Raw genomic sequence first — 27176 nt, forward strand, 5'->3', positions numbered from 1 at the left:
ATAATTGAGTGTTACTATCATTTTCCAAATAAATTCGAAACTATATATATATATATATATATATATATACTTTATTTATATATATATAGATACTTTTTAAATAATAAACATTATAATATCCTATTTTTATTTTACTTTCCATAAATAAATTTTAGTAACAACAACATACAATATTTAAAATTATGTTTCCAATTATTATATATATATATATATATATATATATATATATATATATATATATATATATATATATATATATATATATATATATATATATATACACCTATCAAGTTACAATTAATTGTTCGTGAATCGTCGGAACTGGTCGAAGGTCAAATGATTTCATAAAATAATTCAAAAATTTGAAATTCAATATAATAAACCTTGCTTATTATGTCGAAATCATATAAAGATTAAGTTTAAATTTGGTCAAAAATTTTCGGGTTGTCACAGTTTTAATGTTGATCTTTCTTCTGACGCACGCCCGATCGAAAAAGAGGTGTTTGGACCCGACCCCTTGAAAAGACCACAAGGAAGAGACAAAGCAAAAAAGGTCGCGAGAAGATCTATTTCGTCCGATGCGGGAACGGCGTCTCGTTCAACAAACTCTTCAAAGTCCACCAAAAGTTTAGTTATGAAGGACGAAGAAGCAAGTCTATCTCCCGCGGCGTTTAGAGATGCAGCTTACCTTTAACGAGCGCAAGGGATCGAAATTCTAAACACAGATACCGATCGTTTAAAAAAGAAAGACAAAAAATGGTTGGAAAGCTTCAAATTATATACCTATATCTAAAAGGCAAAGGCCAAATGAATAGTACTATTCCTTTTTCACTTTTCGCAAACTTAACCCCCCCCCCCCCCAACTTTTATTAAAATACAAATCACACTCCCACTTTATGGCAAAAGCCAAATGAATAGTACTATTCCTTTTTCCACTTTTCACAAACTTAACCCCCCAACTTTTATTAAAATACAAATCGCACCCCCACTTTATACTCTTATTAAAATACAAATCACACCCCCACTTTATACGTATATTTTTTCCCAACTTTTATTAAAATACAAATCGCACCCCTACTTTATACTCTTATTAAAATACAAATCGCACCCCCACTTTATACGTATATTTTTTCCCAAATTTCACAAACTTAACCTCCTAACTTTTATTAAAATACAAATCGAACCCCCACTTTACTAACTTTTTTTTTTGCTAATATTCAATTTTCACAAATTTAACCCCCTAACTTTTATTAAAATAGAAATCGAACTCCCATTTTATACGTATATTTTTTTCAAATTTCACAAACTTAACCCCCTAACTTTTATTAAAATACAAATCGAACCCCCACTTTACTAACTTTTATTTTTTTTAAAATAAAATCCGAACGCTAAAAAAGCAACTTTCACAAAAGGAACAACCCTTCAATGTGATGTTGAAAAAAATTCTAGGCCAAATGAATAGTACTATTCCTTTTTTCACTTTTCGCAAACTTAACCCCCCAACTTTTATTAAAATACAAATCGCACCCCCACTTTATACTCTTATTAAAATACAAATCGCACCCCCACTTTATACGTATATTTTTTCCCAACTTTTATTAAAATACAAATATCACCCCCACTTTATACTCTTATTAAAATACAAATCGCACCCCCACTTTATACTCTTATTAAAATACAAATCGCACCCCCACTTTATACGTATATTTTTTTTCAAATTTCACAAACTTAACCCCCTAACTTTTATTAAAATACAAATCGAACCCCCACTTTACTAACTTTTTTTTTTACTAATATTCAATTTCACAAACTTAACCCCCTAACTTTTATTAAAATAGAAATCGAACTCCCACTTTATACATATATTTTTTTCAAATTTCACAAACTTAACCCCCTAACTTTTATTAAAATACAAATCGAACCCCCACTTTACTGACTTTTTTTTTTAAATAAAACCCGAACGCTAAAAGAAGCAACTTTCACAAAAGGAACAACCCTTCAATGTTAGATGTCGAAAAAAATTCTTTTTTACAAAATAGATCAAGACTTTTTTTTAACTCGCATTCAAAACGGAGCCCCCGACGCGAAGCGAGGGCTCCACAACTAGTTTGGGTTCGTAAGAAGTTTAAAGATATAATTCAAATTTCGTCTTTCAAAGATGAAGATGAAAACGATGACAACAACTATGACGATTAAGCGACTACTTTATGTTTTATTCAATTTTATAACTTATTAATTTTATGTAATGTTTAAGTTTATGCACTTTTTTCTTTTATGTTTAATGTTATTTTTAGTTTTATTTGATATTATGTAATTTTAATTTTAATTATTAGCACTTTTTTATATTGTTTTTTATTTAAAAAACAAATAAAAATAAGTAAAGTAAAACAAAAAATCAAAATTAAATGACACGTCATTATCATCCTTTGACAAAATCCCTCTATTACAACTCTCTTTATTCCTGCCATGGTCTAGTCAACGTCTTCTCTCAAAGAGTACACCATATCCATTTCACATTACAATCACCATTATCTATGACCTAATATATTACTCTAATAGACGGCAACTTTGTCTTTTTATGCGACAACTAGGAGCTTATGGCCTCATACAACTTATATACGTGGCCAATGATTCTATAAAATGACCTGAATTGAACTTTTAGGTATATGTTCAACATATATGACGAATGTTTTTAACTAGCGGACAAATTGTGGGAGTCACTATAGAAAATAATTTTTGCTCGACAATATAAAAAACGGGTTTGCTTGACAACTTTTAAATATTGTATTAGTAGTATAAATTACCTTCCACATTGCCACGAGAAGTTGTTTGTAGAAATACACGATTTCTGTAATATACATTATATACTTTTTCGGTAGTTTATAATAACAATGACTCAAATAAAAAAACTGATAGAATTTTTAAATGAAAAGTAGAATAATAAAAAGTCAATATATTTTCAAAAAGTTTAATAAAATTGTAAAAAGGTGCCTCATTATCACATTTTTTTATTATAAAATTTAAGGCAAAAGCAAACGATAACGTGTATTTGAAACCCGAAACTATTAGGCCGGGTTTGGTGGATTTGCGGGTTTTTGGTCGGGTGTGTAAATGATTTTAAAATTTTCTCCGCTTTTGGATTTGGGAATGATTTTAGATACAGCCCCGTTTATCTGTCCCGTATACCTGACTCGTTTACTCAGACCCACGGAATTTTAATAATGGTAACAGTAAATTTTAGTATTCTATTACTCCATTATTGTATGAAACTTGATAATATTGTGTGGTTTATTTGTTTATTTATAACTTATGATGGTGGTTAGTATGAAATTTTTTTGTTTTTTAACGGAAAAAAAATAATTAAATAAAAACGTTCCCTAGCAAGGCGCTAATGGAAAAAAATGAACATACAAAGTTACAAAGGCATAGAAAGCCATAAGTTCCAATTTGAAACTAAATGTCTTCTATGTTTAATCTAACGAAAAACAAGTAATCTAAATACATCAAATATACTACTTCTAGAACAAAAAGAATCATTAAATACGATGCCGTTTCTGAATCTCCAAATCGCCCAAAGTAACGTGCAAATCGCCCAATGTTCTTGATTCCATTGACAATTTGAAGGGCTCAGTATTGGATCGGGGATATTCGGATCACGCTCATATTCTTCTTTTTCAAGACAAGGTTGACTTTGGCCCGACTTATTTTAAGATTTTTGATTCGTGGTTCGATCGACCGGATTTTGATTCTTTTGTTCGAAGGAACAAGCTGTTTTTGGAACGTGACGAGCTGATTAAAATAGAAGCTACGGATTCTTTACAAAAAGCTCGGATTAAATGGGACGTGGAGGGCGATGAAAATTCCAAATTGTTCCACTGTTCGCTTAAACATAAACGTAATTATCAAAATTTTCAAGGTTTAATGGTGGACGGGTTGTGGATCACTGATCCGAATGCTACTAAGCACTAGTTTTTCGATTACTATAAGGCTAAGTTTGATAAGCACCAAAATGAAATCTTTTTTGTTTATTGAATGGAATTAGGTTATCTATAACGATGATGATATTTAGTTAAAAAATTTACACAAATTTACCATATAAACTGATACAGTCTACGAGAAACAATACTACAAACAAGTTTAGAATTTACGAGATAGACTACAAATGATAGAAGAACATAAAGCATACATTCAGACAATACATGATTTAATAGTATGAGATGGACTACACAAACTGATGCGATGTTTACTTTAATGTTTACTACGGAGTATGAAATATGAAATTTGTTAAATGGGGATTCCTGTTTACTCATGAGGAACCCCGATATCCGATGGTTAGCAAGTAGAGACCCGCTGAGTATGAATCCGAGTTTGGGACATAGTTTCTTAATCGAGTTTGGGTATGTGATTATCAATACCCGGCCCAAACCCGACCCGAGATCCCTAACATTACCAATGTGTTTACAAAATATAGAATTTCAAAATGAAAGAGCTAAGGGTTTGGCGGTATTGAAGTCACACTTACAATCTTGAGGTTGAGGGTTCGAGTCCCGTTTAGGACATTTTGTGGTGTACATATTCGTGTTAGTATTAGGTAAGTGTGTAAGTTTGCCTTAAAAAAAAGATATATAGAATTCCAAAAAAAAAAAAAAACATTTGTTACAGTAGATTATTGCCAAGTAGATAACTAATTCTAATTACCTACACTAAAAGTTCATTTGTTATAAGATGTTTGTGACAGAATTTGCAATATCAATATGAAAATACCAATAACAGATTACTCAATACATTCAGCTACGAGCAGTGTTGTAAAAAACTCGATTACTCGCCGATTAATCTCCGATTAATCATTTTTATGAGCAATCCTTTTCGATTTCTAAAAATCCATTTAAATAAACGGCCAACGTCAATTGATGGGTTAAATTCGAATTTGGTAATCAAAGTCGGTCAAAGTAAAAAATGGTTAACATTTTAACATGAATTTAAACCAGAACTTTATAGTTTTGGAGCAAAATGAACAATTTTAGACAATTATATTAAAGTTTATTTTTATATTTATGATTTTTTTCTCTATTTACACATATAATTTTTAAAATTTAATATTTAAATGTATACAGTACAATCCGATTAATCCCCAATTAATCCCCGAATCGCCGATTAATCCTTTCAAACTCACGACCGATTAATCCCCGAATAGCGAATTTTGCATTCTCGGATTCGTGTTTCGTAGTGTTTTTTCAGTTTTGAGATTTGTTTCTCGTTGGTTTGTTCGACTCTACGTTGAACATGTTGAGTTCTTTCTAGTTTATTCTTGTCCCAACTTATCTCGATTTTTGTTACGGTTTAGTCAAGATGAGACGCGGTATAGATAGTTTGTATATTCTCCGTTTTCTAGGTACGAACCTCATCGGGGTTATGTCTTGTATCTTTTGTTGAAGACGTTTTATATTTTTGAAAACGTTTACATTTGAGTTCTCGGTTTCGTGTTTCGTACTGTTTTTTCAGTTTTGAGATTTGTTTCTTGTTGGATTGTACGACTGTACGTTGAACATGTTCAGTTCTTTCTGGTTAATTCTTGTCCCAAATTATCTTGGTTTTTGTTAAGTTAAGATGAGACGCGGTATAGATAGTTTGTATATTTTCCGTTTTTTAGGTACGAACTTCATCGAGATTCTCTCTTATATCTTTTCTTATATCTTTTGTTGAAGACGTTTTATATTCGAAAACGTTCGCTATATATATATATATATATATATATATATATATATATATATATATATATATATATATATATATATATATATATATATATATATATATATATATATATATATATATATATATATATATATATATATGTTTCGTTATGTTAAAATGTTAGTGCACAACTCAAGTGGCGCAAGTTGCTCAACTTGCTCAATTTGATATTCGAACTTTATTGCTCAAGTTGCTCAACTTGTTCAAGTGGGTTTAGGCCATTATTGACCAAATTAATGGTTAAGGTGTTTAGTGACCAACTTGACATTATCTTTTATAGCATACTTGCATAATCAAGTTGTCTTTTATTTTGTTTTATTAGGCCTAGTTGTTGGTGTGTTCACATATATACTAGTTGTCATATTGGTGTGTTCACATGTATACTAGTTATCATATTAGTGTGTTTACATGTATGGTAGTTGTCATCTAGCTTTACAAGTGGGTCTAGTTGTTGATATGTTATGATTATGTTTTGCTTTAATCTTCTATATAAGGATTTGATTGTAACCATTTGAAATAAATCCAACACATTTAATTTTTCATATTTTTGTTCATATTATTTTCTTAACATTTTATTCATAGCAAATAACTTGTTGTTTTACGTAATATTTGCCAAAAAAAAAAAAAAAGACGATAGAAAAAGTTTTTTGAATTGAAAGAAGTCTGAGATAATAGAAAATACTATCACCAAGAATCAAACAAAGGTTCAGCCACCTGCTTTTGTTTTTACCTTTAAACCCTTCTTTCTTGAATCAAAAACCACCATTTTCATGTAAAACAAACATTGATTCCATTAAAGTACTTTTTTTCTTCTTTACTATACCCTTAATCATGATAAACATCCCACTATATAAATATACCCTTTCCTAATTTCCCACTCACTCAATCACATTTCTTCAAATGGCTGCTAATTCAGGTAAATTAGGTTTTTCAATCTTTTTCCTTTTACAAAATTTGTTATCATACAATAACTTTAGTTTATGATTAAGTGTTTGATACAATTGTTGATTTGATCACAGTTGAGATTGATAATGTGGAAGAATCAAAAGTTCATGTTTTCTCGTCATCATCAGAGGTATAACTAACTATTTCACAAATATTTGACCAAATATTGGCCTACTGGAAAACAAACTTTACACCTTTTTGCCAATTATGAATCTATAAGCTGAACAAATTAAAAAAGCATTTATGTTAGTATTTGTTCTTTATTTTGTGATTAGTTGCTTGAGAAGTTGCATGAGAAGTGGAGTTCAATTGAGAAACAACCATATCCAGCAATGTATTCAAGTGTTTATGGTGGGATTATTCTTGACCCTGCAATGATGGTTATCCCAATTGATGATCATATGGTGCATCGAGGCCACGGTGTCTTTGATACTGCCATCATTCTTGATGGGTAAGTTTTCGATTTCACCCATATTGTGAATTTGTGATCAAGATTAACCCTGGATAGCCCTGTAGCATACATTTGACTTTTGAAGTCAAACTATAACTTCATGTTTTCAGCTAGTGTTTGACTTTGCGTTTTGAATCTGATTATTTGATTATTGCGTTTTGAATCTGATTATTTGATTATTGCGTTTTGATGTCGCGGTCTTGACTTCTAATGTAATTATCAGAGTGAAACTGATTTTGATTATCCATGGGTCATATAATTATCAAGACTTATTCCATATCACATACACAGCACGCGACATATATAATACCTATGTTTGTCAGTTTTATAGCATTTTATAAGAAGATTGATTTCAAGATTTTATTCAAAAGTTTAAAGATTTCAACTTTATTAACTTTTAAGTTGGATATGTGTATTTCACAGATACATCTATGAACTAGATGGTCATCTCGACCGATTCCTTCTATCAGCATCACGAGCAAAGATCGAATCTCCGTTTCCAAAATCGACTCTGCAATCCATTATTATCCAGCTGGCAGCAGCATCAAACTGCAAGAAAGGAACTTTAAGATATTGGTTAACTGCAGGACCTGGTGATTTCCTACTTACTCCTTCAAAGGGGTCGAAATCTGCATTCTATGCAATTGTTATAGACGAAGATTTTTCACAGTGTAAACATGGTGTAAAAGTGATAACTTCTACAATCCCTATGAAAGTACCTCTTTTCGCTACAAGCAAAAATGTCAATTATCTTCCAAATGTGTTGTCGAAATTGGAAGCTGAAGAAAAAGGTGCGTTTGCATCCATTTGGGTAGATGATGATGGCTTTGTAGCCGAGGGTCCGAATGTGAATGTAGGTTTTGTGACACGTGATAAAGAGCTTATTTTGCCTTTCTTTGACAAGATTTTAAGTGGGTGTACTGCAAAACGACTTCTTGAATTAGCTCCAAAGTTGGTTGAAAATGGGCAGTTGAAAAGTGTAAAAGTTGGGAATATAACTGTTGAGGATGCTAAACAGGCTGATGAGATGATGTATATTGGAAGTACGCTTCCAGTTCTGCCAATTATCGAGTGGGATGACAAGCCTATTGGCGATGGTAAATAGCTAAATCTTTACTGGTCTTGATTGTTTTTTTTATCGATATGTAATGTTTTATTTTTTTTCTTAATCAGATGATGTTGGTTTTTATAGGTAAAGTTGGGGAGCTGACTATGGCGTTGTCGGACTTGGTTTGGGATGATATGGTGGCTGGACCGGAGACACATAGGTTAAAGGTTCCTTATGTGTAAAAACATCTGAATCTAAGTGTTCTAATGTGTGCTGTAAGCCTTTGGTTCTGATGTATGAAATGGAAATATGGATTTGAATAAAATTTTCAGTTTCAGTTTGAAAGGTTTTATGGTGACGTGCAACTATATTTTAAATGATGCTATTCTTTTACCTGTTTGTTTATATCACCTTACAATAACTATGATATACTGATACTAACAATGGGCAATTTCATCAAAAAATGGAATATCGATTTTTTTTTTTCTTTTATCCATAGAGGACTTTGATTTCAATTTGATGCTGCTTAGAAGGGTATTTCATTGAATAATGTTTGCAGTACAGTCAAAAATCAACATGCGACATTTTTATTTACAGTAATTTTTTGTTGACTTGTATATTTCACGTGTCAATGCTACGCCGGTGGAAACAGGCACTCTCGGTGGTCCTCTCCCATTCTTCTTGTTCCTTGGTCTCGCGTGAATACATATATCATAATAATCCTGAATTTGATATATACAAAGGTGATTTTATGGTAAAGCTTATTGTTAACATAAAGACACCATCATATTCAAGTTCAATAAATAAGAACAAAACAGTAAAATAAACTTACATTTTCAAACGAGTGATTGAATCTCTTTCCTTTAGCAGTCTTCTTTCACGTCTTCCACAATAATTTAAAACCACAAAACGAAATCTTTGTTACTGTTAGGTATAAAGATATTAAGTTGAAGATATCATTTGCATTTAAACATAACAATTACGAAGTATTATCTAGAGCTAGGTTTATTAACGTACCGAGTGGTGAAATTGAGGTGAACATCTGCATTTTATGCAGTTGTTAATCTGTTATAGACGAAGATTTCTGCGTAAACATGGTGTAAAAGTGATAACTTCTACAATCCCTATGAAAGTACCTCTTTTTGCTACAAGCAAAAATGTCAATTGCCTTTCAAATGTGCTGTCGAAATTAAAAGATGAAGAAAAAGGTGCATTTGCATCCATTTGGATAGATGATAACGAGTTTGTAGCCGAGGATTAAAGTTGGGGAGCTGACTATGGCGTTATCGGACTTGGTTTCGGATGATATGGTGGTGGCTGGACCGGAGACACATAGGCTAAAAGTTCCTAATGTGTAAAAACAGGAAGTTTATTGGTATAAATTGGTGTGGTAGACTTTGATTCTGATGTATGAATGAAATGGGATTTATAAATTCAGTATGAGTTTGCCCACATGCAGGATAGAACAAACTGAAAAACAAAATGAACAACAAAAAAACAATTAAAAATATTGCCACCATGCAGGATCGAACTACAGACCTCCAGTTTACAAGACTGGCGCTCTACCACTGAGGTATACAGGCTATAGAATTCTACGTCTGATATATGTCTAAAATCAAATCTCTCTATCTGTATCTCTATATCTCTATCTCTAAATTCTCTATTCTATTCTATTCTATTCTATTCTATGCATATATTATAACAAAAACAATATTAGCAAAACAGTCTATTTAAAGTTGACGTGTTAAAAAAATAACCCTTAGATTTGAAAGTAAGAATGACTAAAAACCCTTAGATCAAATTAAACAATAATATTAGCTAATATATCTCTTAAACACAAACGTTTCAATACAAAAGTACTAAATTTATATTGTAGACTCATTGAATAAATTTTCAAAAAAAATTTTTAACTTCATATAATTACTGCTTGAAAATTTAGAAATATTTTTAATCCGATCAAAAGCACAATCTGTATTTTTGTAAGATTAAATATTTTAAATATTTTTATAGGACTCTCCAAAATATAGCATACTCATCCAACAATTAAATTTTAAATAATTCATTTATAATATTAATACCTAGATTTGAAAATTTAGAATAATAAACACGAGCATTAACGGTAACTATTTAAGACGAAAAAGCCCATCACATGTTTGGCACATATTTCACTTAACTGGATGGTATTAACATTTATTAAATCTGTGGGACTATAAGTGTAGAATGATAAAACTTGAGACCAATCATGATCGATTTAAATTTCAGGTCTCGTCTTAATGTTTGATACAAATTTTGGAGATCAACCATCATATTTTTTCTAAATTAAATTTAAATTTATGATTGAGTTTGACCCAAAAAAATGGTTGTGTTTTTATGTTTTCAGCAAAAAAAAAGAAAAAACTCAAATGCACCTTTAAACTAAATAATTCCTCCATTCATTTTTATTCTTTTTCTTGTATATTCTATTTTCTTCTTCTCTTCTCAATTTGCAGCAACCTTCATCTTCGTCTATTTTTTCTTTAGAAAAAAAACAAAGGTGATAATTAGACAAAAAAAAAAGAAGCAACAAACTCGTGGACCAATCACAAGCGACCTCGCCACATCTAACGTCAATTTTTTCTGTCAGGCGGTTAACTAACCCCAGCTCCGCGTCACCGGTGATGTCGCGTTACCGGCGTCAGCCGGCGTTACAGTGGCCAAATCACCGTCACTGAAGCCTGGTGAAGCCGCGTTAGGAGTGGTCTAACGACAAATACTATTGTTAAAATTTAACCAGGGGCGAATTTGAGGGCGTGCAACACGTACGCTAATACATAACCCATAATTTAAAGGGGCCAATAATTCAACAATAAGTAGTACTTATGAAAAATATTTTTATGACTGATGCTGGTACTTAACATAATTTTTAAAATCTACTGAACTTATTTTTATATATATTTAAAACTTTTATACTCCCTCCGTCTCATATTAATAGTCCACCTTTCCTTTTTCGTCCGTCCCAAATTAATAGTTCACTTTCATAAATGGAAAAGAATAATTGGTTAAAGTACTTTTATACCTTGCTTTATTTAAGTAAGACAAACGTATAAGTAAAAAGTAATGGGTAAAACTGAAAAGTGTGGAAAAAGTATATAAAAAGTACATGTGACAGTCACTTTTTCTTAAATTGTGTGTTTTTTGTCTGTGGACTATTAAATTGGGAGGAAGGGAGTATACAAAAGACCTATTTTTTTTTTATTAATTCAACATGACCCCTATGAAACCTCTAAATATAAGCGATGTCATGTATTTCACATGAGGATTTTTAACATTTTCTTCTTTTATGAATCCGTGCCATTTAGTTCATGTAAAAAAAATATACTGTTAAAATAGGTCACATTTGCACTAAAGATATATTTTACGCACTGAATATAACGTTGGAGGTTTGTTTTTCTCTTTTGTTATGTCTAAAATTAATGGGCCACATCTACCCCACGGGTCCATTGGGACGTGACATACGCCTGACCTTTTTCATCATTTAAATTTCTAGCCCAACAGTCAATTTCATGCTTTTTCTTTGTTTGCAAAAGAAGTATAAAGAAGAAAGAATTTGACGTTTCCTTTTCAATAATGTATCACGTTTGTTAAGTTTATTCAACTTTCATTTTATCAAAATGGATGATCGATGATGATTGATGATTTTTTAAAGCTTTCCATTTAATCAAACTTTCTATGTTTCAAAATGATTATGTCAAGAAAATATGTACTACCTTCGTCTCTAAATTATTGTCCAGTATTCCATTTTGGGATGTCCCAAATTAATTGTCTACTTCCATAAATAGAAAGGAAAGGAGATATTTCATTGGTGGATCTGGAGAGAGAAGATATTTCATTGGTGGAGAAATAAAGTTAGTGGGATTTTCTAAAACTGTGTGTTTTTTGTCTGGGGACAATTAATCTGGGACGGAGGGAGTAACTTGTAACTATAATTTTTTTTACACGGATAGTCTCTATAAAATGTACAATATATATATATATGAACTTTCTGTTAATGTTGATAGTCCTTATGCTTTTTAATATGTAAAGTGAGTAGTGTCTTTAACTAACGCCGTTAATTAATTTCATTTAAGGACCCTCAATGTAATTTTTTCTCAACTCTGCAAAGTTATTTAATAATTCCTTTTAATAATGCACTTAAATAATTAAATTAAATTATTCAATTTAAATTTTGAAAATGAAACGTTTTTAATTTAAATAAATTTAAAGGTCGAGGAAACAAAATATATTTATGGTTATTCAACAAAATAATTAGCGATTGTTAGTAAGAGAACTACTCGTGTAGTATGTTCAAACTACAAGTTGTGCACTTAACAAAACTATAAACACAATTAATCTGATACAAATCACTTATTTAAATTATTTAGACTTTTTTACTCCTTTGATTCTTCGATTATATATCATATTGTAATTAGCGTCCCTCAACTTTTTTTAGCTTTTGAAATCCTTTTATTTTCAAAAAATTTCAATCAGCAGTCTAACTTTCGTTAAAAAGGTTCGTTAAATCATGACATGTGCACTGCATGAGAGTAAATTTGTCATTACACATTCTTTTCCTCCACTCTTTTTTTTTTCTTACCTACCTTTTCATTCATCCCAATATTATTAACCCTAATACCTAACAAATCCAAATACAAATCCACATTCAAACACAAATCCAAATCATATACAAATCAAGATCTTGAAACTCAAACTATGACCACAAATTTATTAGCAGCAGCAAGATTTTCGTCATTATTTCAAATGTTAAGAAATGGACTTATCTTGTTGGATGGATATATAAGTAAAGCTTCTCTTAACCAAGAAAATAAATGAGCCACAATTCAAAAGTCAATATGTTTTTTGTTAATCTTTCTAGATCTTGTAAAATGTCCAACCCGTTATTATACAAAGGGAGATGATATTTTCAACATAGATTTGGATAGATTCACTTAACTTTACTAACTTACCCTTAATGATGCTTTTGCAGAAATCTCTTACTAGTATGTACTGGAGTGTATTTCTGAAACATTGCACATAAATGCGTTGGATCTATCAAAATAAGAAAAGGAAATATCATCTCCCAATATATAAAAGAACCAAATATAAAACTCATCATATTATCTTTATTCGGCAAAAAAAATGAAAAACGTAACTAAAACAAAAATATATATTGTAATCCAGATATGATACAAGTGCGGATCCTGCTTTTTTTCTTCTTCTTCCTGAAAGGCACTTCTTTGTTCTTTGTTTCCTTTTGTTGTTCACTCAACACCACCTTAAGAATCTGAATAGCAGCAGCAATCGATCTCATTCACCTTAATAGCAGAATCATTGTTGGCTTAAATCTGTTTCTTTGTTCCCTTTTGAATATGATTTTTTGATCTTCGTCACTAGCAAAGGTTGATGAGTTGGAACCTGAATCGGAGTGAAGAACTTGGAACCATTGAAGAACAGAGGTTTGCGAGTCTATTAAGATTCCGAATTGAAGTGAAGAATTGCAAATGCGAAGTAGATTTGTGCTGAAACAAGATAGCGACAGTGTTTGTGACAACGACTTGTTGATCCGACTTAAAAATCAATACGACTCAAATGAACCAAGATCTGAAACGATTACATACAAGAGTTAAGTCTCCTTAGTGGTTTCACCCATATATGTTTGGGGGGGGGGGGGGGGGGAAGAACTGAAATTATATTAAAATCATTCAAACTCATACAAACTGAAAGAAATAAAACATTAGCCTTGACATGAGATCCATGTGTGAAGCAAAAATGATTCACAAAAGATGAATGTGAACGCCTAATGAAAACCTTGGAATTGAACGCCTGTAGAAGTGAAGCCCGATACGAAAATTCTCCCTTTGAAGATCACAATAATAATTACAACCCAAATAGCCCAAATTACCATCATCACTTTTAATTAATTTGATAAAAAGGTGAAGAGAAACAGGCAAAAATAAGTGAATAACCACCATTGCTTGTGCTTGCACTTTTTCTAGTAGAAACTTACTGAAAAATTATGAAAAATATCATTGTCAAGGGGCACCCTGCTGATCTACCTCATAGTACTAAAAAAATCAAACTCTATAACTCCACTTTTGATTCCAAGTGACTAAGGAGAATATGAAGATGATGAAATGAACATACACTTGTGAAATACCGATGAACCTGCAAAAAGACCTTCTTTTTTTCCATAGTCTCTTGAATCACTCATGCTTTCGGATTCTTGCTAGACAACTTTTCCGCCGCCATTTTTTCCATTAAAGTACTAAAGTTTCGGAGTTCTTCTTTATAGGTGATTTTTTTTTAAACCTCTGTATCGCTCACGATATTTTCTGTGATGTTGGCTGCCTTTAAACCCTTATCATCTAAAGTTCTGATTTCACTATGTGTATCGAAAATAGGAGATTTGTACTGATATCGGCTAATAAGTCACGTTTTTACCCACGATATTGTGATGACCCGGAAATTTCTGACCAAATTTAAACTTAATCTTTGTATGATTAACATTTTCGACACGATAAGCAAAGTCTGTAAAAACTGAATCTCAAAATTTTTGAACTACTTTTATATATTTAAATACCTTTCGGTTATTTTCGACGATTCGCGAACAATTATATGTAAATAGATACATATATACTATAACTTGAAAAGGTAACAATGTATTAATTATTTGATACCGTACATTAAACTTATTGGTTTAAATATCTATTTGAATATATATGATAAGTTGAAATATTTATTATTAAAATTTATTTATAAATAACTTCCAATGTGTATTTAAAAACTGATTTATATATATTAAAAAGATATATACATATATATAATTTCAAGTTATTTAGTAAACGATAGTAACATTTCAAATTGCTACAGTACCCAAAATGCTACAGTGTTTTTGAAAATCACTATTTGCTACAGTGAAATTGACTTTGCTACAGTGAATTGCTACAGTAAAAATTGACTTTGCTACAGTAACTTTGCTACAGTGGTACAGTACTTTGCTACAGTGGTATATTTTATGGATGATTTAAGACTATATTTTGACAAAGGTACGATTCACGAAACGTAAAGTACAAGTTTTCTCAGCGTACGAAAGGGCGTTCGAAAAACCGGAACCAGGACATAAGTCGAGTGACAACGTACGACTTATCGGAACAAAAATTACAAGTCAACTATGCACGTGAATTTAATATAATATATAATTAATTAATTTAAATTATATATATTATATTTATATTTATTTTATATTATGTCGACAAGCTAGGAGCCAAAACAATGTGAGCTGTCCCTGGTCCTCATGCGAGTCGCATGGCCAGAAGGCCATTTCCATGCGAGTCGCATGACTCCAGATTTCAGGCCAAGTGCTATAAATTCTCGAGTTTTGGCCAGATAAATCACACACACACATATATTATTTTTACTCCGTATTTATTTATTTTATTATTATTATTATTATTATTATTATTATTATTAATAATAATAAGATTATTATTAATCTTATTATTTTTATTATTAGTGTTATTATTTTTGCGATACAAAAATAATAATGTACATAAAATATTACGACGGAGTGCTGTCCAAGTAATTTTTCAAAACGAGTTTTCGAGCAAGCTAGAGCTAAGGAAATTATGGGTTATTGCCAAGGAGGTTATGGGTAATGTTCGGGGGTATTTTTTGTGAATCAAACCTCGTTTTTATCATCTCCGATGCGTCTACGTGCTTTCCTGCAATATTGTATATCAATATTAAACAGTGAGTTCATTTGATCCCTTTTTACATATATTTTTGGGCTGAGAATACATGCAAATGCTTTATTAACCGATATACAATATTTATATGCGTGAGTTTCATTACTCCCTTTTTATATATATTTTTGGGACTGAGAATACATGCGCAGTTTTATAAACTGTTTTACTAAATGGATACAAATACTAAAACTGATTTTGTGTGAGTTTCATTACTCCCTTTTTATATATATTTTTGGGACTGAGAATACATGCGCAGTTTTATAAACTGTTTTACTAAATGGATACAAATACTAAAACTGATTTTGTGTGAGTTTCATAAGATCCCTTTTACTCTCTACATTTTTGGGCTGAGAATACATGCAAATGCTTTATTAATCGATATACATTATTTATATGCATGAGTTTCATTTGCTCCCTTTTTAATTGCTTTTGCAATCTATATTTTTGGGCTGAGAATACATGCACTTTATTTTAAACGCAATGGATACAAGTACATACTAAATTCTACACCGAGTTTGAACCGAAAATCCCTTAGCTTTGGTAACTAGTAACTGCCAGTTATAAGAACTGGTGGGCGCGAGTAGTAGTATATGGATCCATAGGGCTTGATATCCCCGTCCGAGCTAGAGCACTAGCCTTTTAACGGACGTTTGCTATTTGAGAAGCGTACACGTTGGTTTGCGTGTATTATTAAGATGATTATACAAAGGGTACAAATTATATATACGTTAAAGTTTAGTTACCAGGGTGCTCAATTTCGTAGAATATTTTGATAAACGTTTCTGAATGAAACAACTGAAATCTTGTGATCCACTTTTATATAATCTATTGATAAACGTTTCTGGATGAAACAACTGAAATCTTGTGATCCACCTTTATATACAGATTATACGAAACATTAAAACTATGAACTCACCAACCTTTGTGTTGACACTTGTTAGCATGTTTATTCTCAGGTTCCCTAGAAGTCTTCCGCTGTTTGCTTACATGATATACAAGCTATGTGCATGGAGTCTTGCATGCTTTATTCAAGAAAACGTTGCATTCACAAAACCATCATCATGTATCTATTTTGACTGCATTGTCAACGGAAGTATTATTATTGTAAACTATTATTTACGGTGATTGTCTATATGTAGAAATCATCAGATGTCGAAAACCTTGGAATTAAATATTCATTTATGGTATGCCTTTTCAAAAGAATGCAATGTTTACAAAACGTATCATATAGAGGTCAAATACCTCGCAATGAAATCAATGAATGACGTGTTCGTCCATATGGATTTGGAGCGATCGTCACAGATATTAGCCATATTTATGATAAAAGTAATTGGCTTTATCATCTAAGTAAGCATTTATTTGCTTCATTTGGTAGATTATGTCATTACGAAGGCTATGTTTCAAGAATCACTAAAAACGGATGAACACGAGGAAAAACGAGCAAAACTGGCTAAGACGATTAACTCGAGTTTAAATAACTTATTTTATAATTTTTGGAAAAGTTTATTTACTTAATCTCAAGTTGTAGGATATTTAATTACGAACGCGTGGGCTCAAGAATCATCAGAAATGGAGTTAAAACGAAGATTCTAGAGCGAAAACGGTGCAAGAAAAGTTACGATCCAACAAATGGCTTGCCAAACGGCGTGCCATAAGGAAAAAACGGTCTGCCAGCAAACGGACACCAAAAACGGCTTGCCAGTGCAAACGGGCTTGCCAAACGATTTGCCAGTCGTTTGCAGGCAAAACTCAAGTCTATTTAAAGGGTCTTTGTCATCCATTTCAACACACACCTTTCTTACTTCTCTCTCTAAAACATCTCTCTATTGTCACTCTCTAGTGATCAGTAGGAGATTAGTTCTCTCTCTACTTTATCTCTCTTGATTCTAGAGAGAGAAAAGTACAGAGATTAGAAAAATAATTATCTCTCTGTTGTTGCTCTCTAGTGATCAATAGGAGATTAGTATGTAGTTAATAGTAGAAGCTTTCAAGCATTGTAACGCTATGGATATTATGAAGAAATACAAGTGTTATTATGCCGACATTATTCGGTAAAATCTAGCCTTCCTTTTATTAATTTATTATAATATTCATGTTCGATGTTTGTGATTTATTAATCTTAGAAATGCTTGTATTCATGATGTGTGAGTAATTGCTTGATTGTTTGCCATAATTTAATAATGTTAGTAAGGGATGATTATCGTTTCGTACTCGCTTTCTGTCTATGATATTAAACCTCGTTATTATCATCCTTCAACCAATAAACGTGATTAAAATCTTTTATAAAGTCGACAATTATAAGGTAATTAATTATCTGTGTTTATACATTGGTCAAGGTATGAACCCATCGAAAATACTATAAAGTATGTGGGGAATTACCATAGGACCAGATCAAGACATTGGTCAAGAGTATAAGACTCGAGGAAATACTGTTGCAACATTAGAGTATAGTGTTGATATACTATAGGATCACTTGAGCATTTTCAAGCTTAGAAGTTATGAAATCACTATAAGTGTAGTACGTGGTGGATAACTAAGGGATTTATTGGGTAGATTTAAGTAAGGGCTGGTTTAAATCATAAATAGGAATTTAACGCCCTACAATACAAACTAAGCTTATAAATCTTTAAGGATGACTGCGAACTATCAGAGGTTCTAATTTGTCTACAAACCTTTAGATTTTACCAAACTATTGACAGAAAGAAATTCGAAACACAATCATAACCACTTACTTGGGTGATACACTAAGGTGTTAAGAAAGGTTGAATATTATATATATATATATATATATATATATATATATATATATATATATATATATATATATATATATATATATATATGGCTATACTACTCTATTCGTGCGCCCAAGGTATGCATTGCATCCAAGATGGACTGCTTATATTCTTAAACCGGATAAAGCGTCGGGAGTTGAGCATAGTCCATCCGATCAGAATCACGATAGCCTAGTTCCTTGTGACATGCTAATCGAGAAATCAATTAGTAGGGAATCTAGTGTTTATACCAAGGTATATCTATCCAATGAGTGTCTTGCAATCATCCCGACACTACATTATCTTAAATCATGGTGAACCACGTCTTCTCTGTCCTTAGCTGTTGCATGCTAGCTAGCTTATTTTAATTATATTACTTTAATATTTTAATTACAATTATATAAACTATTCAACCCAACTATAGTCTTTACATAATTTGATATTCCGGATAAAAGTGGTGTCTAGAATAAACTGGCTGGACTTGGTTGTTGGATTTTTCGAACAGTCGCAAATTTATTGGGACGAAAAGGATCCTGTCTCTCCACACAAGGTGTACCTGGCCACTAGTCTTGGATACTAAATTGTGTACGAACCCAATCTTAATTACTAAATTATCCGAATAAGCTCCGTTTCAAATTCGACCGCTCAAGGAACGACCCTAGGTCATATTTGCCCTTGCTAACCCATAGGAATGAATAATAGATTTAGGCCCAGCATATATAAATTAAACAATTAAGTTCTTCTATTGATATCCTGAATTGACGTTTTGTGACCTAATGACACCGTATTAATAAATCGTCCGATTCGCGCATATAATGTACCCTTCTTTTTCGGTCTGCACTTGCACGCTTTGTACAGTTGTTCAAATTTGATTTAGGCGGAATACCTTATCATTAACAAGTTTTGATTTACCTCCTCTCTTACAAATGATATCGTAGTAGCTTCGACACTCTTTATCAATGCATCGGTTTTTCTTTTTCTCAACAATGGGTGATGTATTTTTTGAATTAATTGTTTTTTGTGAGTTTGAAGTAGAGTATTTTTTTTTTGTTGACTAGTGTAGTGACCCGAACTTTTCCATGTTTATATATATTAATTGAGATTGATATTTACATGATTAAATGTTTCCAACATGTTAAGCAATCAAACTTGTTAAGACTTGATTAATTGAAATATGTTTCATATAGACAATTGACCACCCAAGTTGACCGGTGATTCACGAACGTTAAAACTTGTAAAAACTATATGATGACATATATATGGATATATATATATATAGTTAACATGATACTATGATAAGTAAACATATCATTAAGTATATTAACAATGAACTACATATGTAAAAACAAGACTACTAACTTAATGATTTTTAAACGAGACATATATGTAACGATTATCGTTGTAAAGACATTTAATGTATATATATCATATTAAGAGATATTCATACATGATAATATCATGATAATATAATAATTTAAAATCTCATTTGATATTATAAACATTGGGTTAACAACATTTAACAAGATCGTTAACCTAAAGGTTTCAAAACAACACTTACATGTAACGACTAACGATGACTTAACGACTCAGTTAAAATGTATATACATGTAGTGTTTTAATATGTATTTATATACTTTTGAAAGACTTCAATACACTTATCAAGTTCCAATTCTTAAATTCTTAATGATATTTACAGCTCTGTTCTTACTTCATTTTATAAAAAAATTCGATTTCATATGAATTTTCAAAATTCTTAAATTAGAGTTTTTAGGAATCCTTTACTCAAACTATCTGCAAAACAGCAAGTTCCAATTCACCTTAACGAATCTTAATTTTCGAGTCAAAGTTATATTTTCAAAAAGTCAAACACTTGTTCTTCGATCAAATTGAAGGTTTAAAGGTAATTTCTGTCAAAATTGATAATTCCATAAGTTTCTATACTTGATTTAAAACGTATTTTATATTATAATCATAAGCTAAAAACACTTGTAAATCGAAAATCAAATTTTTTTTCAAGTCACGAACAGCAGTAGGTAGGTCTGCTACATTTATTTTTATTTTTTTTAAACAAAGAATCCAGGTCATCTGTAATTCGATTTGCAAGTTTTAAACAAAACTATAAATTCGTTATATTAGTTTTTGGTTAGATTTTGGGTCGTTTTGATTTAGAGAATAAGAAGAAGTAGAAACAGAAAAAGAAAAGGGTTATATGTATTTTGTTTGGGTTTTAATCAGAAAAACGGAAGTAGAGGAGTGGTGTGGGGTGTTAATGAGTGAGCGGGAGGTCATGGGTTTGAGCGTGGTCTGGTGCAAATTTTTTTAGAAAATGCTTTTAAGAGCTATACACTTTTATTTTCATTATTATTATTATTATTATTATTATTATTATTTATTATTATTATTATCACTATTATCATTTATTATTATTATTGTTGTTAGTATCATTATTATTAGTAATATTATTCAATGTTATTATTATCATTATTTTAATTATTATTATTAACCTAATTATTATTAATATTATAACTATTATAACTATAAATATAATAAGTATTATTATTATTATTATTATTATTATTATTATTATTATTATTATTATTATTATTATTATTATTATTATTATTATTAAGATTGTTGTTATTATTAATATATAATCATTTATATTATTATTATTATTATTGTATCTTCAGCAATTTTATTAAAAGTATTATTATTAAAATTTGAGAATTCCCATTATTATTATTATTATTATTAACATTAGTATTGTTATTATTAAAAATTATTACCAATATTATCATTAGTAGAAAAACTAATATTTTTATCATTATTATTTAGATATCATTATTATTATTTCTAACATTAATATTACTATTTTTAACATTATTATGATTGTTATCATTTTTACTATTAGTATTATTATTAGTATTATTATTATTACAAAATAATACAACTGTTTATTCATTATCATTATTAATATTATTTTATCAAATAAATACTTATATATAGAATATATATATAAAAAAGTATATATATAAATATATAACAATTGAAATAATATATATAAACTTGTTCGATTACGAGTATATGTGTTAATATATATTCTTGATATAGGTTCGTGAATCCGAGGTCAACTCTGTACTTGTTCAGTGCCATCATACTCATATTTACTACAAACTATCATATCGTATTGTGAGTTTTCATAGTTCCCTTTATATATATATTTTTGGGCTGAGAATACATGCGCAACTTTTATAACTGTTTTACACGTTAGACACAAGTACTCAAACTTTTATGCTATATACGTGCTTTGTCATGCTAAATCTCTGCCGTAATATCGTTAATTGCTGAGGTATAAGATGCAAGCTTAATTATTGTGAGTAGCGCTACTGAGAGTGACGTCTCTAACTATTTGACTGATGGTCTTTGGTTACATAATAATGATTCAACGACACTGACAGTACAAGGTGTCACAGGGTAACTTTTGTTTAGTCGCGATATTACAAACAACAACTCTTTCGATTGATATATTTGGTATTAATCAACTTTAAACTAAAATCTTGTGGTATAATGCTATACTGAACTATTGATTTATGATAAACCTATTAACTCACTCAACATCGTGTTGACTTTTTAAGCATGTTTATTCTCAGGTACTTAAATATTGCTTTCGCTGTATATCTGCTGCTTTGATGATGATTTCTTGCCATGCTTGGAGTCTTCATGCATTACTTACCAATTTATTTAAAAACATTTAATGCTCTAAATACAATGTAATCTACTTATCTTCCGCTGCAAAACTCAATAAAACGTCTCAAATAGAGTCGTTCTCGTTTATACAACTGTGATTTGATATAATTAGTCACAAATACCCCAGACCCTATTTGGGGGTGTGACAATATGGTACTTTTTGAGAAAGGAAAACGTTTTTAACATTCAGGACATTATCATTAACCGAAAAGGGTTCATTTGGCTCATGTTTTCAAGACTTGGGAGAGGACTAATATAAACCACTTTATTAGCGTACTTGAGTTTTTGTATAGAAACAACTTTGTGAACATTTTATAAAGAAAGGTGTAAGTCTACCTTTACTGCTTTCTTCTTATTAGCAGAAGTAGGAATATGACTTGTCTCAGCATCCCCAACATCATTAGAGAAAGCAATTCCAAAAGTCCTTTTGCCAACGGCTATTTCACCTTCATCAAATTCATCCCCATTTTTAAAAACATCCACCGAAGTTTTGATCACCGGCGAACTCGGTACCGGTGACAAACAATTATCTTCTTAGTTGAGCTCAGGGTTTTGTTCATCGTCGTTTTGTTCAACATCACCAGAAATAAAAACATGACATCTACTTATTTGTAAAAGAGAATTGTATTCATCTATGGACTCATTAGAAATTGCTTCAATTGTTTCATTTTTGTTGAATTCGTGAACCCAAACTCTACATTTTTGCGTATCTATATGATTGATGGAATTTAAAAAAATAATCAACTCACCCTTCTCTAGTTGTTGTAAACATATGTTTTAGATTCTGCTCATAATAATAAGTTAATTTTTATACTACGTGAGAAATATTCATTTAAATTCTTAATTTTTCTTAAGATCTGTACAATCATATGTGATTGTCCCGCATTTTTAATCCTAGCCATTGATTATATTGATTCAAGGGCTGAGATTTATCCTATGGTTTTTAAGCAAAATTAAGGATGCAAATGAATATTTCTCTCCACTCCGTTTAAGTTATGAGCAGCTGAGCACTAGATTATGATTTTGTGTAACACCTCGTCAGAATCCTCTAATGGTGTATTAACCTCCGGTCCCACAGTTAACAGCCACGCCCTCTATATGAGACATTTGTCGAAAAGCATTCACATTTAATTTAATAAAAACGTTGACATTAAATGTAAAGTAAAACCAAAGTAGTTACTGTGATGACCCGAAAATTTTGACTAAATTTAAACTTAATCTTTGTATGATTAACATTTCCGACACGATAAGCAAAGTCTGTAAAACTGAATCTCAAAATTTTTGAATTACTTTTATATATTTAATTACCCTTCGGTTGTTTTCGACGATTCGCGAACAATTATATGTAAATAGATACATATATACTATAACATGAAAAGGTAACAATGTATTAATTATTTGATACCGTATATTAAACTTATTAGTTTAAATATCTATTTGAATATATATGATAAGTTGAAATATTTATTATTAAAATTTATTTATAAATAACTTCCAATGTGTATTTAAAAACTGATTTATGTATATTAAAAAGATATATACATATATATAATAAACGATAGTAACATTCGTTTATTGATTCAATTGATATTTAGATAAGTTAACTAAAGCGTTTAAGATGAACCAGTTTAACACTAATTTGTTACAGTGTTTTCAAATTGCCACATTACCCAAAATGCTACAGTGTTTTTGAAAATCACTATTTGCTACAGTGAAATTGACTTTGCTACAGTGAATTGCTACAGTAAAAATTGACTTTGCTACAGTAACTTTGCTACAGTGGTATATTTTATGGATGATTTAAGACTATATTTTGACAAAGGTACGATTCACGAAACGTAAAGTACAAGTTTTCTCAGCGTACGAAAGGGCGTTCGAAAAACCGGAACCGGGACATAAGTCGAGTGACAACGTACGACTTATCGGAACAAAAATTACAAGTCAACTATGCACGTGAATTTAATATAATATATAATTAATTAATTTAAATTATATATATTATATTTATATTTTATTATGTCGACAAATGTTAGGACAAAAACAACGTGAGCTGTCCCTGGTCCTCATGCGAGTCGCATGGCCAGAAGGCCATTTCCATGCGAGTCGCATGACTCCAGATTTCAGGCCAAGTGCTATAAATTCTCGAGTTTTGGCCAGATAAATCACACACACACATATATTATTTTTACTCCGTATTTATTTATTTTATTATTATTATTATTATTATTATTATTATTATTATTATTATTATTATTATTATTATTATTATTATTATTATTATTAATAATAATAAGATTATTATTAATCTTATTATTTTTATTATTAGTGTTATTATTTTTGCGATACAAAAATAATAATGTACATAAAATATTACGACGGAGTGCTGTCCAAGTAATTTTTCCAAAACGAGTTTCCGAGAAAGCTAGAGCTAAGGAAAATATGGGTTATTGCCAAGGAGGTTATGGGTAATATTCGGGGGTATTTTTGTGAATCAAACCTCGTGCTTATTATATCCAATGCGTCTACGTGCTTTCCTGCAATATTGTATATCAATATAAAACAGTGAGTTCATTTGATTCCCCTTTACTCTTTACATTTTTGGGACTGAGAATACATGCGCTGTTTTATGAAATGAATACAAAAAACTAAAACTGATTTGTGTGAGTTTATAGTATCCCTTTTTAAATACTTTAAATATTTTTGGACTGAGAATACATGCAACTGCTTTATTAACCGATATACAATATTTATATGCGTGAGTTTCATTACTCCCTTTTTATATATATTTTTGGGACTGAGAATACATGCGCAGTTTTATAAACTGTTTTACTAAATGGATACAAATACTAAAACTGTTTTTGTGTGAGTTTCATAAGATCCCTTTTACTCTCTACATTTTTGGGCTGAGAATACATGCAAATGCTTTATTAACCGATATACAATTTTTATATGCGTGAGTTTCATTACTCCCTTTTTTATATATATTTTTGGGACTGAGAATACATGCGCAGTTTTATAAACTGTTTTACTAAATGGATACAAATACTAAAACTGATTTTGTGTGAGTTTCATAAGATCCCTTTTACTCTCTACATTTTTGGGCTGAGAATACATGCAAATGCTTTATTAACCGATATACAATATTTATATGCGTGAGTTTCATTTGCTCCCTTTTTAATTGCTTTTGCAATATATATTTTTGGGCTGAGAATACATGCACTTTATTTTAAACACAATGGATACAAGTACATACTAAATTCTACACTGAGTTTGAACCGAAAATCCCTTAGCTTTGGTAACTAGTAACTGCCAGTTATAAGAACTGGTGGGCGCGAGTAGTAGTATATGGATCCATAGGGCTTGACATCCCCGTCCGAGCTAGAGCGCTAGCCTTTTAACGGACGTATGCTATTTGAGAAGCGTACACGTTAGTTTGCGTGTATTATTAAGATGATTATACAAAGGGTACAAATTATATATACGTTAAAGTTTAGTTACCAGGGTGCTCAATTTCGTAGAATATTTTGATAAACGTTTCTGGATGAAACAACTAAAATCTTGTGATCCACTTTTATATAATCTATTGATAAACGTTTCTGGATGAAACAACTGAAATCTTGTGATCCACTTTTATATACAGATTATGCGAAACACTAAAACTATGAACTCACCAACCTTTGTGTTTACACTTGTTAGCATGTTTATTCTCAGGTTCCCTAGAAGTCTTCCGCTGTTTGCTTACATGATATACAAGCTATGTGCATGGAGTCTTGCATGCTTTATTCAAGAAAACGTTGCATTCACAAAACCATCATCATGTATCTATTTTGACTGCATTGTCAACGGAAGTATTATTATTGTAAACTATTATTTACGGTGATTGTCTATATGTAGAAATCATCAGATGTCGAAAACCTTGGAATTAAATATTCATTTATGGTATGCCTTTTCAAAAGAATGCAATGTTTACAAAACGTATCATATAGAGGTCAAATACCTCGCAATGAAATCAATGAATGACGTGTTCGTCCATATGGATTTGGAGCGATCGTCACAGTTTAATACCAGCGACAAAAGTAAATAAGCAACGCCATTATTTAAAGTAAACAGTTTCAAGATGCGAATGTAATTAGTCTTTGAAATAAAGAATGTTGGACTCCATCCAGTGCATGCAAGCAATCATCAAACACAGCGGAAGCTATACCTTTAGAGACCTGAGATAAAACATGCAAACATTCAACAAAATTGTTGAGTGAATCTACAGGTTTAGTAAATCGTTTATCGTATGTTAGACCACGAGATTTTGTACAAAGCACTGTAAAATTTAGACATTTGTTATGAGCACTTGAATATAAAGCTTTAACTCGCGAATATCTAAGCGCTACGCGAATTATCCTTTACCCTATTATAATATAAGTAATAAGCACCCGTTCGTTGGGTGAGGCTGTCAAACCTAACGGATCCGTCCTTATGATTCGAGCTTACGTATGTAATTAAAATATTCAAGCTAAGTGTTTTTTGATCAAACTCATATGTATATTAGTTTAAGTACTTATGTCTAATTCGTAAAACATTTTAAAACAGCATCTTATCTCATCCCAAAAAAAAAGTGTATGGGACTGTAGACTCACCTTGAGTGCACTTGATAATTTTGCACAAGCAACGAGTTGTCGGTTTACTAGGATCGAGTAATGTAA

The 27176-nt window shown here is 30.8% G+C and overlaps 1 protein-coding gene across 1 annotated transcript; it reads left to right on the forward strand.

Moving 5' to 3' along the window:
- Positions 1-6497: 6497 nt before the first annotated feature.
- LOC139886067 (D-amino-acid transaminase, chloroplastic-like) lies at positions 6498-8603 on the forward strand. Its single transcript, XM_071869809.1, has 5 exons — positions 6498-6670; positions 6774-6829; positions 6975-7150; positions 7574-8247; positions 8343-8603. The coding sequence occupies exons 1-5, from the start codon at positions 6655-6657 to the stop codon at positions 8438-8440; spliced, it is 1020 nt and encodes a 339-aa protein (XP_071725910.1). The 5' UTR covers positions 6498-6654; the 3' UTR covers positions 8441-8603.
- Positions 8604-27176: the final 18573 nt, after the last annotated feature.

This window comes from Rutidosis leptorrhynchoides, chromosome 1, assembly GCF_046630445.1.
Source record: "Rutidosis leptorrhynchoides isolate AG116_Rl617_1_P2 chromosome 1, CSIRO_AGI_Rlap_v1, whole genome shotgun sequence".
NCBI classification, from domain to species: Eukaryota; Viridiplantae; Streptophyta; class Magnoliopsida; order Asterales; family Asteraceae; genus Rutidosis; species Rutidosis leptorrhynchoides.